The sequence below is a fragment of the Asterias rubens genome, chromosome 21, assembly GCF_902459465.1.
Source record: "Asterias rubens chromosome 21, eAstRub1.3, whole genome shotgun sequence".
NCBI classification, from domain to species: domain Eukaryota; kingdom Metazoa; phylum Echinodermata; class Asteroidea; order Forcipulatida; family Asteriidae; genus Asterias; species Asterias rubens.
Genome location: NC_047082.1, coordinates 4,552,165 through 4,565,160, shown reverse-complemented (window position 1 = coordinate 4,565,160; position 12,996 = coordinate 4,552,165). Strand labels below are relative to the sequence as shown.

The 12,996-nt window shown below is 39.3% G+C and overlaps 1 protein-coding gene across 1 annotated transcript in view; it reads right to left on the bottom strand.

Annotated features, from left to right (window-relative positions):
- Positions 1-5,409: 5,409 nt before the first annotated feature.
- The window catches only part of LOC117304449 (brefeldin A-inhibited guanine nucleotide-exchange protein 1-like), a 56,416-nt gene continuing 48,829 nt past the window's right edge, over positions 5,410-12,996 (bottom strand). Inside the window, exons 32-34 of the mRNA XM_033788909.1 lie at positions 12,581-12,719; positions 11,371-11,488; positions 5,410-5,999 (exon numbers count right to left, since the gene is read on the bottom strand). Coding sequence (XP_033644800.1) covers positions 5,859-5,999; positions 11,371-11,488; positions 12,581-12,719 — 398 coding nt within the window. The 3' untranslated portion in view covers positions 5,410-5,858. The remainder of the gene's footprint in view (positions 6,000-11,370; positions 11,489-12,580; positions 12,720-12,996) is intronic.

Here is a 12,996-nt window from a genome sequence, read left to right as displayed (position 1 = left end):
CTATAAACGCTACGCGCTGCCAAACACGAAAACACATTAAACTTTGTTGATCAACGGTAACCAGCTATCAGATGACGTTATAGTAACTGTGTTTAACCGGTTGCCTGCCTGTTGTTTCGATATGGGTATTAAGGGGACGAGCTAGTGTGGAGGTGGGGGGGGGGGGGGGGGGGCTCGTTGTGTTTTGATAGGTTGGGCCACTTGTCTAAATAAAACATTTATATCTGGAATTGGTTGCCATGGTAATTACTACACAGTGGGTGTTACAAATAACTGCAAAAACAAGCACCAATTAGGCAAAATTAAGCGCTCTGTTCTGCGTAGAGCGCTATATAAATGTTTCATATTATTATTATTATTTATTATTAAATAATTACGGAGGCTATCTGCAAAGTAAACATAGTGTGACTGTTCATTTATGTCTTCAATTTCCTCAACAAGAAAATTAGATTAGAAACATAATATACCAATATATTGTTAACGGAACATGCTATAATACACTATACTGCACGTATAATCCCTAAGGATAAATTACATTTATCAGTTTTTTTTCCTCAATGCATTATTTACATCATAAGTTTATTAACAACTGCTTTTATTATTAACATAGCTGATTTGTTTCTTAGTCAATGGTGTACTGTCCATGTATTAAAGCCATTGGACACTTTCGGAACTGAAATTTTTTTTTTACAAATAATCTACAGGGTTTACAGAAGGTAATGGTGAAAGACTTTTCTTGAAATATTATTCCACGAAATGCTTTACTTTTTGAGAAAACATTCAAACAATTATCAATTCTTGATATCGACAATTACGGATTTATTTTAAACACATGTCATGACACGGCGAAACGTGCGGAACAAGGGTGGGTTTTCCCGTTATTGTCTCTCGATGACCGATTGAGCCTAAATTTTCACAGGTTTGTTATGTTATATATAACTAGTTGTGATACACGAGTGTGGGCCTTTGGACAATACTGTTTACCGAAAGTGTCCAATGGCTTTAAATCAATGCCATTTTATGGGTTGTACATCTCGGTTTTAACTTAGAAAATAAATGAGTTTTGGCATAGAATTGGGAGCTAATAATTTCAGTAGAACCACACATCTTTCAGGAATTATCCAAACTCAACCAAAGAAATTTGTCCAAAATGAAAACAAAAATGATGATGCTAGAGTTGAAGCAATGAGCCAAGACAGGGCCCAATTTAATAGAGCTACTTAAAGGCACTGGACAATATTGGTAACTACTCGAAAAAATGTGTAGCATAAAAACTTACTTGGTAACGAGCTATGAAGAGCTGTTGATAGTATAAAACATTGAAACGGCTCCCTCTGAAGTAACAAAGTTTTTGAGAAAGAAGTAATTTCTCACTAAAATATGAATTGAATTCGAGACCTCAGCTAGCTGAGGTCTCAATTCAAGGCATCTGAAAGCACACAACTTGTGTGACAAGGGTGTTTTTTCTTCCATTATTCTCTCGCAACTTCGACGACCGATTGAGCTCAAATTTTCACAGGTTTGTTATTTTATGCATATGTTGAGATACACCAACTGTGAAGACTGGTCTTTGACAATTACCAATAGTGTCCAGTGTCTCTCAAACAAAGCATAGATTATTCTGCTTACCAGGGAAAGGTTACCGGCCAGTATACCATGTCATGTGATCTCTTTGCAATTGGTACCCTGCTTTTTTTTTGCTTAGCAGAATTGGTTGCTTATGCAGCTCTATGAAATTTGGCTTACCATGGAAAACTATGTTTACAACATACTGTAAAGTATAACATTCCCTGGTAGCCAGTACCATATAGATCACGGCACAACTTCATTGAGCTGCTTAAGCAGACAATTTTGCTTACAAATTGTGTGCTTAGTAAAAACAAAAAACAGAACACCAGTCAGAATTGCTGCATGTGACTCAGTATTTTGGCTAGTAACCTTATTCTGGAAAACAAATTTTGTTTGTGCTTAGCTACTTTTTCTACTAAAGCAGCTCTTGGAAATTAGCCCAGGCCTAGGTCATTCAGGCTCAGGCCGTGTCCGAAATGGCGACTTCGGCTACAGCTACGGCTAGATCGCCCGCGTCTGCCTATTCTTCAACATTGGTAGACGCGCTGATCTAGACGTAGCTGTAGCCGAAGTCGTCGTTTCGGACACGGCCTCAGAGTTGATACCACTGCCGCCATGTTGGTTTCTTCATTACACCTTTACTCAGCCTCAATACCTCTTGTCACTAACCCCTCGGGCCAATTTCATAGAGCTGCTTAAGCAAAAAATGTGGTTAAGCACGAAAAAAGCTTACTTATTTTACACATGTTACTGCCCAAAATTGCATGCCATATACATGTACATTGCTTGTGACTGGTAATGGGCTATTGTTTACTTAGCATAACAACTGAGTGGAGTCTTGGCTAGTATTCTGATTTTATTAAGAATGGATTGTATTTGCTTAAGCAGAATTTTGTGGTTAAGCAGCTCTATGAAATTGGGCCCTGCCATGGTTTGGATTTACCCTTAAACAAGGCTGATTGGCTCCCAAAAGTGACTACTTTGCATGCACGCTTGTTGGGTGTAGGAATAGTCAGGTACCTTATATAACTAAAGCACCACAATGCCCTTTTATTAACCAGATTTTTTAAACTGAATGTTTCTTGAAGTGTCAATGTCTAATTATCACATCAGGGCCCAATTTCATGGCTCTGCTTACCATAAGCAAAGAAATGGCGCTTGCAGAAGCAGGGAATTGTGTGCTTATTGCAAGCGTGTTTCACGAGCTAGCAGGGAATTTTACAAGGCAGTTCTTCGCCTAGCGCAGAAATTCAGAGAATAGTGATCTCAAGTGCAGAATTCACGGTAAGCAGAGCCATGATATTCGGCTCAGATGGTTAGGACTAAACATAAATATCATTATTTTAAGCAATTTATCATAGATTTTAAACTCAAAGTTTGAAATATTTAATATCTAAGAATTACAAACTCTTTAAGCTTCACATTATCTCCTTCACATCCATTATTTCTTAAGGTAATGACACAATTACATTTATCCTAATAGATCAAGTGATTTACAATGTACACAAAAGTCTATAAAAGATACAGATTTTTTTTGTACAACACAAAAATCATTACTTGTTTTTATATCAAATTTTTAATTTGTACAGTTCACAATGGTATATAATGTTTAACTAAATATATTTGAAATGTTCTACTAGGAATGCTGGTTTTGTGTCCACAAAAATACAGTTCAAACAATTTTTTAATATTTTGTTAAATAAACAATTGGAATACAGACTTTAAGCTGACATATCTTTGGGGATCAATGAATAAAATCTAGCGTTGAACTGAAATAACCTCTAAATATGAAAAACTACCACCATCACAGGCATATTACTCGGGTGGGATTCGAACCCACGACCTTTGCAATTCTAGAGTAGTGCTAACACAAATCAGTGTATATGTGTAAAACCAAAAATAATATTCTTTATCCCCGATGCAAATTTCCATCATTCTAAACACCAGTCACATACTGTTATACTTCCCCACCCCTGAGGCAGACATGGTGATATTGACTGGTAGGGGAGAAAGATTCCCCATCTCTATCTGGGCCCAATTTCATAAACCTGCTAAGCAGAAAATACTGCTTGGCAAACTTCTTTGCTAAGCAAACATTGAGTGGGGCACCAATTGCCACAGTGTAAACTTTATGGAATTTTGGCTGGTAACATGTTTTCTATTTAGCAATACTTTTCTGTGCTTAGCAAGTTTTTGTGCTTACAGGCTATATGAATTTCATTCCATACTCAAGCTTTTGAATAAAACTAACCACAACATTGTGAATTATATTTTGCTAATGTTAGTAATGATTAAGAAAACAGATTGTCAAGGTTTTTGCTACATTTGGTGATACATCCAGGGGACATCAGGAACAATTTGGCAGTGTCCTTGGACTCAACATTATGTAAAATATTATAAAGACATTGGACACTATTGGTAATTGTCTAAGACCAGTCTTCTCACTTGGTGTATCTCAACAAATGCATAAAATAACAAACCTGTGAAATTTGAGCTCAGTCGGTCGTCAAAGTTGCGAGATAATAATAAAAGAAAAAACACCCTTGTCACATTAAGTTGTGTGCGTTTAGATGGTTGATTTCGAGACCTCAAAATCTAAGGTCTTGAAAATCAATTTCATTTCTCACAAAGTTTTATACTATCAACCTCTCCCCATTACTCGTTACCAAGTAAGGTTTTGTGCTAATAATTATTTTGAGTAATTACCAATAGTGTCCACTGCCTTTAATGAACCTCAAAGTAACGAAAGCTGACTGTACCGATTGAAGTCATTAAGATAGAACTGTGACTAGTGATCACGACAATGCAGTCTGCATTATGGTAAAACCTGTTTAATCGGTCATCGAAGTTGCGAGATAATAATGAAAGAAAAATAACCTGTCACACGAAGTTGTGTGCGTTTAGATGGTTGATTTCGAGACCTCAAGTTCTAAACTTGAGGTCTCGAAATCAAATTCGTGGAAAATTACTTCTTTCTCGAAAACTATGGCACTTCAGAGGGAGCCGTTTCTCACAATGTTTTATACCATCAACCTCTCCCCATTACTCGTCACCAAGAAAGGTTTTATGCCAATAATTATTTTCAGTAATTACCAATAGTGTCCACTGCCTTTAATTCTAATGCAGACGTGGATTGACTTCAGCTTAGTAACTAACTACTCTTGGAAATACAAGAATATACTTAGCAAACAATGCAATATCTTATGACTGTTTTCTTTCCGCTATTTACTGTCATACCACTTTATGCACAGAGTAATGTTTTGTTGATAACAGTAAATAGCCGCTGCATCAGAACATGAGTCCATATTATGAAGTCATCTTTTAAGTATATTGTACTTTTGGAAAAGCTCAAAGGTGCAATGCAAATGAAGGATTCGTTTATTTTTCATTTGTTGAAATACAAAAAGATCATTGTTCAGTGTACTTCTGTGTGTTAAGGATGTTTTCTTTTAATTTCCACGACCATTGAATGAACAAAGCATTCTCCAAAGCCTATGATCATTGAACTATATGGCATGATTACTATCTTTCCACTCAGTCAGGTTAATTTAAAGGAACACGTTGCCTTGGATTGGTCGAGTTGGTCTTTGAAAAGCTTTTGTAACCGTTTTTAATAAAATGCATATGGTTATAAAGATGTTGTAAAAGTAGGATACAATGATCCACACAAACACGCCTCGAAATTGCACGGTTTTCCTTTTACTTCGTCAACTAACACTCTCGGCCATTTATACTCCCATAAATGGCCGACCGTGTTAGTTCGCAAAGTAAAAGGAAAACCACGCAATTTGGAGGCATATTTGTGTGGATCATTGTATTCTACTTTTAAAACATCTTTAAAAACAGAGTGCTTGGCAAAATTTGTTAGTTCTGGGCAGGCCTGCCCGACACTGCCCACCATGGCTACAAAACTGCTCCCGATGTTTGATTGCTCCTCTGCATCCCATCCTGCACACTCCCAGTTTCTCGGTAATAATCAGGAAAAAATATTTACAGATGAAAACAGTCCCACCTCTTGCCTTGCAGTGATTCTCACTAGGTGTGATGCTTTGGGGTCTCACCGTGTGTGGCGCTGTGTGTATCACTGGTTGCTTCACCCTATGTGACCCTCTGTGTGTGTCACCGTGTGTATCACTGGTTGCATCACCCTATGTGACCCCCCTGTGTGTGTCACCGTGTGTATCACTGGTTGCATCACCCTATGTGACCCCCCCCTGTGTGTCACCGTGTGTATCACTGGGTGCGTCACCATATGTGACCCCCCTCTGTGTGGCAATGTGCTTGGCCTATCACCGTGGGCTGGAGGTGATATTAAAGACCACCCCCGTACGCAGGAGGAACTTCCGGAAAATTGACCTGAGTTCAGGTCGAAGGTCAAACATGACGAGGTCACACATTTGGCTGTAGTACTGAGATGCGTGGATTTTGAACTGAAAAAAACCAAAACAAAACAAGAATATTTATTAGATAAAAAGAGCAAAAGTAAGTATTAAAGACAAAATTTCTGGCAGACAAGATACTACAATATGTTATTTAAACAGAGGTTTCAACATTTTATAAAAAATAGTATTATATCAAACGAAGTACACTGCAATGTAACAGCTTAATAATTTTGCTAATGAGCTTAGATTCTTCATATAAAAAGTATAAAAACTGTACCCAACCACCTTTGTTCATTTATTTCTTTGAGCTTTGTACACTTTCTGCTTCGGCTCTCACTGGGGCTCTTTTAAAGCAATCGCACAACATCGGTAAACAGTATTGTCTAAAGGCCCACACTTCGTGTATTACAACTTATATACAAAATAACAAACCTGTGAAAATTTAGGCTCAATTGGTCATCGGAGTCGGGAGAAAATAACGGGAAAACCAACCCTTGTTTCCGCACATTTCGCCGTGTCATGACGTGTTTAAATAAATCCGTTATTCTCGATATATCGAGAATTGATAATTGTTTTAATGTTTTCTCAAAAAGTAAAGCATTTCATGGAATAATATTTCAAGGGAAGTCTTTCACCACTACCTTCTGTAAACCCTGTAAGTTATTTGTAAATCTGTGAACTTTTAATTTTTGTTCTGTTCAGAAAGTGTCCAATGGCTTCAATAGCTTATGATGTTATGAGTTTCATTACTTCAACCATATAGTTGGAGCGCTAGCTGACTCGAGTCATTTTTAGTCCCTTATACAAATTAAATATGGCTGTTTGTTCTGTGAGGCAATGTAAACTGCACCAAGCATTAGAGGGGCAATATGGCTGTTTGTTCTGTGAGGCAATGTAAACTGCACCAAGCATTAGAGGGGCAATATGGCTGTTTGTTCTGTGAGGCAATGTAAACTGCACCAAGCATTAGAGGGGCAATATGGCTGTTTGTTCTGTGAGGCAATGTAAACTGCACCAAGCATTAGAGGGGCAATATGGCTGTTTGTTCTGTGAGGCAATGTAAACTGCACCAAGCATTAGAGGGGCAATATGGCTGTTTGTTCTGTGAGGCAATGTAAACTGCACCAAGCATTAGAGGGGCAATATGGCTGTTTGTTCTGTGAGGCAATGTAAACTGCACCAAGCATTAGAGGGGCTGTCGTTATAATCATGGGGTGCTCTCGTTTAACTTCCCTGGGTCGACCTCCGTCTGCCCCCAGCACGTTCGAATATCTTTTACGTCATTCCAGGGAATTACCAGGGTCAGCCCCAAGTGCCCTGCATGAAGAGTGGGTCACTTAAAGTCACCTGGAAGTGGTATTTTGTCAAAATAAAGCTTTTGTCACTAAAATATGTGTTTTGATGAGCGGAATATGAACAAATGATTAACTAAGGTTGAAAAAAAATTAGTTTCCACGTTATTTACAAATTTGAAAAAAAGCCCGACGCGAGAGGACGCTGTTCATGACGTCAATCGAGGCGCGATTAATTCTCATGCAGTGCCAAAACAACATAGTGACGCTTGGCGCAAGCTAAAACGATGCCCTCAAAGTTGAAACAATACCTGATTTTTTGTTTACGTTAGGCAAATGCTCCTTTAGGTTCGTTATGTCTTTCAGATACCTTCTTCGACTTCCCCACTAGCTGGACAAATTATTGGGGTGGCGTCATGTTTTAGACAAGAACTTTTCTGTTCATGTCAAAATGTGTAGTGTATTCTCGAAGCACGACGGCTCGAATGAAGTGTTTGCTGCACAGCGCTGGAAAAGACGTCGGACCGGACAACTTGGCAAACTGACACCATCTTTAGTTGTTTTGCTGCATCCAGCAGCAATACACCTGGTCAACATTGCCGGCAAAATGCAAGAAAAAAACTTTTTCAAAACGTACAAACTAACAACTAGGACTTGAATGTACTTGCCGGTACGTGTGTTTGATGTTCGATCGAGGCAAAGTCTTCCTCGATTGACGTCACAAAAGGGGTAGGCGGAGTCACCCCCACACAACTTTATTTAATTTGTTTAACTTATAAATCGTTACAAACAATTACTCAAAAAATTATTTTATTGTTCATACTCTAATGTTTGAAGAAAAAAAAATTCTATTTCCAGGTGCCTTTAAGGGCTGGGCTGAGGTGCATGGCGTCACCATGAGAGGGCGAGTGTGATCTCTTGTCAGGGGCTCACCCAAGTGAGCACAGCGGGGTCGACCCAGGGAAGCTAATCGAACGCACCAATACATGGCCCGAACTGTACATGGAATAGACCCGTACCATGAAATATGATCATTGTATTCACGCATGCACACAGACCCTACTGGTTGGCAGCTATACAGATGTGCACTAAGCAGACGCACAAACGCGTCTTCGTCACGCCGCAATGAGCTTCATACAAAACAGCACGACATTCCTTCATTTTGCCAACCAAAATATTAGTGCGCGCGCGCTATTTGCAATTTACATATTTCATGGGAAGGGTCTACTATGAAATCTCACACATTTACTGCATGCACTGGCTGCATCAAACCTATGGCATGCGTACACGCCTGCAGAAACTAGCTGAGAGTTCATAATTCAATGTACAACCACAAGCCTGTGTTTTATCATAATGACAGTCCCCCTTATACATGCACTGGACACGTTTCGTAATCGTCAAAGTCCAGTTTTCTCACTTGGTGTATCCCAACTAAGCATAAAATAACAAGCCTGTGAAAATTTGAGCTCAATTGGTCATCAAAGTTGCGAGAGAATTATGAAAGAAAAAACACCCTTGTTGGACGAATTTGTGTGCTTTCAGATAGGAATAAAAGACTTCTGGCTTAAAGTCTTTTTATTATTTTGTTGAGAAATTACCTCTTTCTCAAAAACTGCTTTACTTCAGAGGGAGCCGTTTCCCACAATGTTTTATACTATCAACAGCTCTCCAATGCTCGTTACCAGGTCAGTTTTTAAGTTAATATCTGTTTTGAGTAATTACCAAATGTGTACCTTCCCTTTAAGGGGAGTTTATGTTTAGAAATTGTGGTTGATTGAGAAACTGTCCAATGTTGCTACTGATTAAAAAAACAAACACTTTTGAGATTGGAGGGAGCACATTGCAAAAACACCACAATAAGTCATGCTATTTTTGACATGAACTACCTGTTCAGAATAGTCACGGTGGTCACTGAACCCATGCTGTGTATAGACATTCACTATGCTCCCAGTGTGAAATAGCAAATGAGTTGAATACGTATATATGACGTCATCACTTCAAGGCTAGTGAATGACGCCAGACTCCAGCCTTAAAAACCACCAGGTAACTACTAGTGATTTGATGGAGCTTTCACATTTACATAGCTTTGTGTTTTCAATGGGGCATTTGATGATTTAAAGGAGCGTTACAGAATTGGTAAGAAACAAAAATCGTGAAGATCACAGATTTACATAAAATTTACACAGTCTAATGATGATGATAGTAGAAAACATCCCTTGAAATGTTTCTGTCTGAAATTTCATATTTGATGAGAAATAAATAATGTAATTTCGCGTTTGGAGTTTGTCTATCAGTGAGTGTTTCATTCATTTTTGTTTTGGCATCAATGCAATGCAAAATTTGTAATCGGTCTTTCACTATTCTCTCGAATTCCAGATGGCCGATCGATCTCGAACTTCTACAGGTTTGTCAGTTTATGTTTATGGTGGATTACATAAAGTGCTTACAATGCCAGCAACTGTTTTGCTAGCAAAACCAATTCTGTAATGTTCCTTTAACACTAATATAGGTCCAGCAGCTATCTTCAAAATGGTACCTTTTCAAGCATTTGTATGTAGGCAACGGATAAGGTACTCATAAAATAAGCTGGGATGAGATTTTCTGAAGAAAATTCCTGAAAATGGCTAACGGCTTGGGATCCCCCTTTTTCAGACCCTGGATCTCCACGAGGTTACAATTTGGGAGTTTACAAACTCTGTGCACCCACATTAATAAGGGAATAAAAGGGTAGCGACGAGTTCTTCAACGTACGTTTAAAGCCGGCAGGGTCGGCGGCCGTGTGATACGAGGGCCTTTATCGCACGGCAACGACCCTGCAAGGTTTTAAACGGACGTTTAAGAACGAGTCACTACTCTTTTATTCCCATTCATAAATGCCCCTTTTTTTTTTTAACGTTAAAAAATACAGTTATAGACACTTTAACAATTGAAAATTCGAGGTTTGAAATATTGTTTTCCAAAACTTTGTGAAGAATCTGTTTGAGGCGCGTGGGTTGTGTGTACGCGCGGGCGCTTAGATTACGTGCTGATAGCTATAGATACGCATTCCGCGTGATAATCTTGCGCGCCCGACACGCGGAAGCCAGCTCAGTGTGCATAAACAGAGCTCCAGCGTGCATTAACAAAAGGTTTATGCACACCCACGTGACGCGCTCTCCACCAATAGGAGTAGAGAAACTGTTTAAGGTATTTATGAATACAAAACAACAAGTTTAGACCTTTGCTAAATTTACATTTGACATTTGATCAAGAAAATTTGTCAGCTCAAATAGCTTTACAGATTTACAGATACGGCCTCAGTGGTCCATTCATACATGGCATGCATGGCCCTAGAATGTTACACTCATTGTCATGCTCCCTATGTGTGGTAATGAATACTGTATTCACTGCACCCAAAGGGCCAGACTATTTCACCCCCAGCCTCAAGGTGGCAGAACCATGATACAGTTATATTGTTTTGCATATAGAAATGTAATATATGCATTTATCATGTTGTGCAATTCTTCTAGATAATGCTAGATAGAACAAATACATATAATAATAATAAATAATAATAATATCAAAGTCTTATATAGCGCACGTATCTACCAAACAAGTTACTCAAGGCGCTGAGTATATACAAACTTTCACAAAGATTATTGCAGTGATGAATTCTGAGAGCCAATTATTTAGCACCTTCTTAAAGGGTTTACAAGGTGCTACGGCGCATACAGCAGCCACAGCTAGGAACATCGGGGCGAACCCCTTCTTTTTTCGATAAGTGGGTTCTTTTACATGCGTAACACAACACATGGGACCAACGGCTTTACATCCCATCCGAAGGATGAAGCAATGGCTAAGCGTCTTGCTTATAAGGACACAAGTGCCACGGCTGGGGATTCGAACCCACACTCTGCTGATCAGAAACTCCAGAGTTTGAATTCGGTGCTCTTAAACGCTAGGCCACGACACTTCTACATATGATAGAAACAAACCTAGTGCTGTCAATGACTATCTAACAAATTCAGCCTTTACTTTGAGAGAGACTATGGTCACCAACTACTTAAAAAAAAGGTCAATTTCTTATTACAAGATTTTTGTGAGTGTTTATCCTCCGCAAGTTAGCGGAGAGAAGGAAGCTGACTTACCCTATCGTCACTCATTCTTAGTACTTTAGTGAGTAGCAACACAAGGAGTGACTTCCAGGCTGCTCGATGACTCTCTGAATCTAATGAGTTGAAATATTCCAATGCGTCTCGGCAAACACTACAAACACAAAATACATTGTGGGATTAGAGTTAGCAAATATTAGGACTTTGATCTTAGGGCCATAATCCCAATAGCTTTTTTTCCCGCTGCCACGCGGAAAGCTACCATGACTTGCTTTGGTGTAATTCTACTGTGCGTTCCCACCTTATATTCCGCGCCGTTTGCAGAGCATTTTACAGCGTAGTCGTTGTAGGTTTACACCATGGAGCTGTTCCCATTGGACTTTTTAGCGGCCCTGACAAGTTACTGTGGCTGCATGGAAGTCTTCCACGAGCTCTTTTGGCCTTTTAGTTTTACACCATGGTCACAGTTAGTTGACAGGGAGGTCTGTTTACAATGCGTCCCCGTTATATTTCGTTTTGTCATTCCACAGAGAGGTCCAAAAAAGTCCAATGGGGACACAGCTATTGCAAGAGACATGTTTTGAATACAGAACCATTATGGGTGGCACGGTTGGCTTGTGCGTAAAGCACTCGCCTCTCACCAAGGTGACCCGGTTCGACTCCCGGTCGGGGCCATATGTGAGTTGAGTTGTGCGTTGGTTCTCTGCTGTGCCACGAGGGTTTTCCAGACTATCCGGTTTTCCTCCCTCAGGAAAAAAATCAAACACTTTCGATCTTGGCTGTGCTCCGTGGTCATAATGGGTTGATGTGGCTGGCAGCTGAATGCGCCCTTGCATGCCTGCTTCTCGAACACGTTGTAGCCGCGTCCTTCACAACTCAGCTCTAGCTGTGAGTAAGGACGATTAGCCCCCCAAATTATTATTATTATTATTATTAAGATGATATATAGCTGTGTTAGTGTATCGAGTTGCAATATTTATTATTCCAAACTCTATCCCCATTCAGTAATAGACCCTTCCCATGAAATATGTAAATTGCACGTAGCGCGTGCGCACTAACGTTTGGTTGGCAAAATGAGGGAACATCGCGCTGTTTTGTACACGGCTAGTGGGTGCGTGACGCAAACGCGACTGCGCGTCTGCTTAGTGCACAACTCTATGGCATTTGCCAACCAACAGGGTCTGTACGCATGCGTGAATGTAATTAGCATATTTCATGGGAAGGGTCCATTGAGTACTATACATACCTGAGTAGTTTCTCTTCAATCAATGGCCACTCTGCCTGCCTGGTTTCATCATTATACATCTTAAACAGTAGACGTAGGCAGCTTTTTAAACTCTCTGTTTCCTGCGTGGAGAGATTGGGCTTGTTCTTCCCACGAAAACCTGACAACAACAAGGTAGGAAATAATAATTCAATTTAATTCAACTTATCTTTTTTTAGACCCCCAAAAAGTTAATTAAAATGCCTGCATAAGTAAAAATATTAAAAACAGGTCTATATACAATTACAAGAAAAAACACTGAAAAGCGATAAGTATCTACGAAAAAAACCCATCAGGGCCCAATTTCATAGAGCTGCTAAGCACAAAAATTTGCTTAGCATGAAATTTCTTCCTTGATAAAACAGAATTATCAACCAAATTTCCATTTGTTGCATATT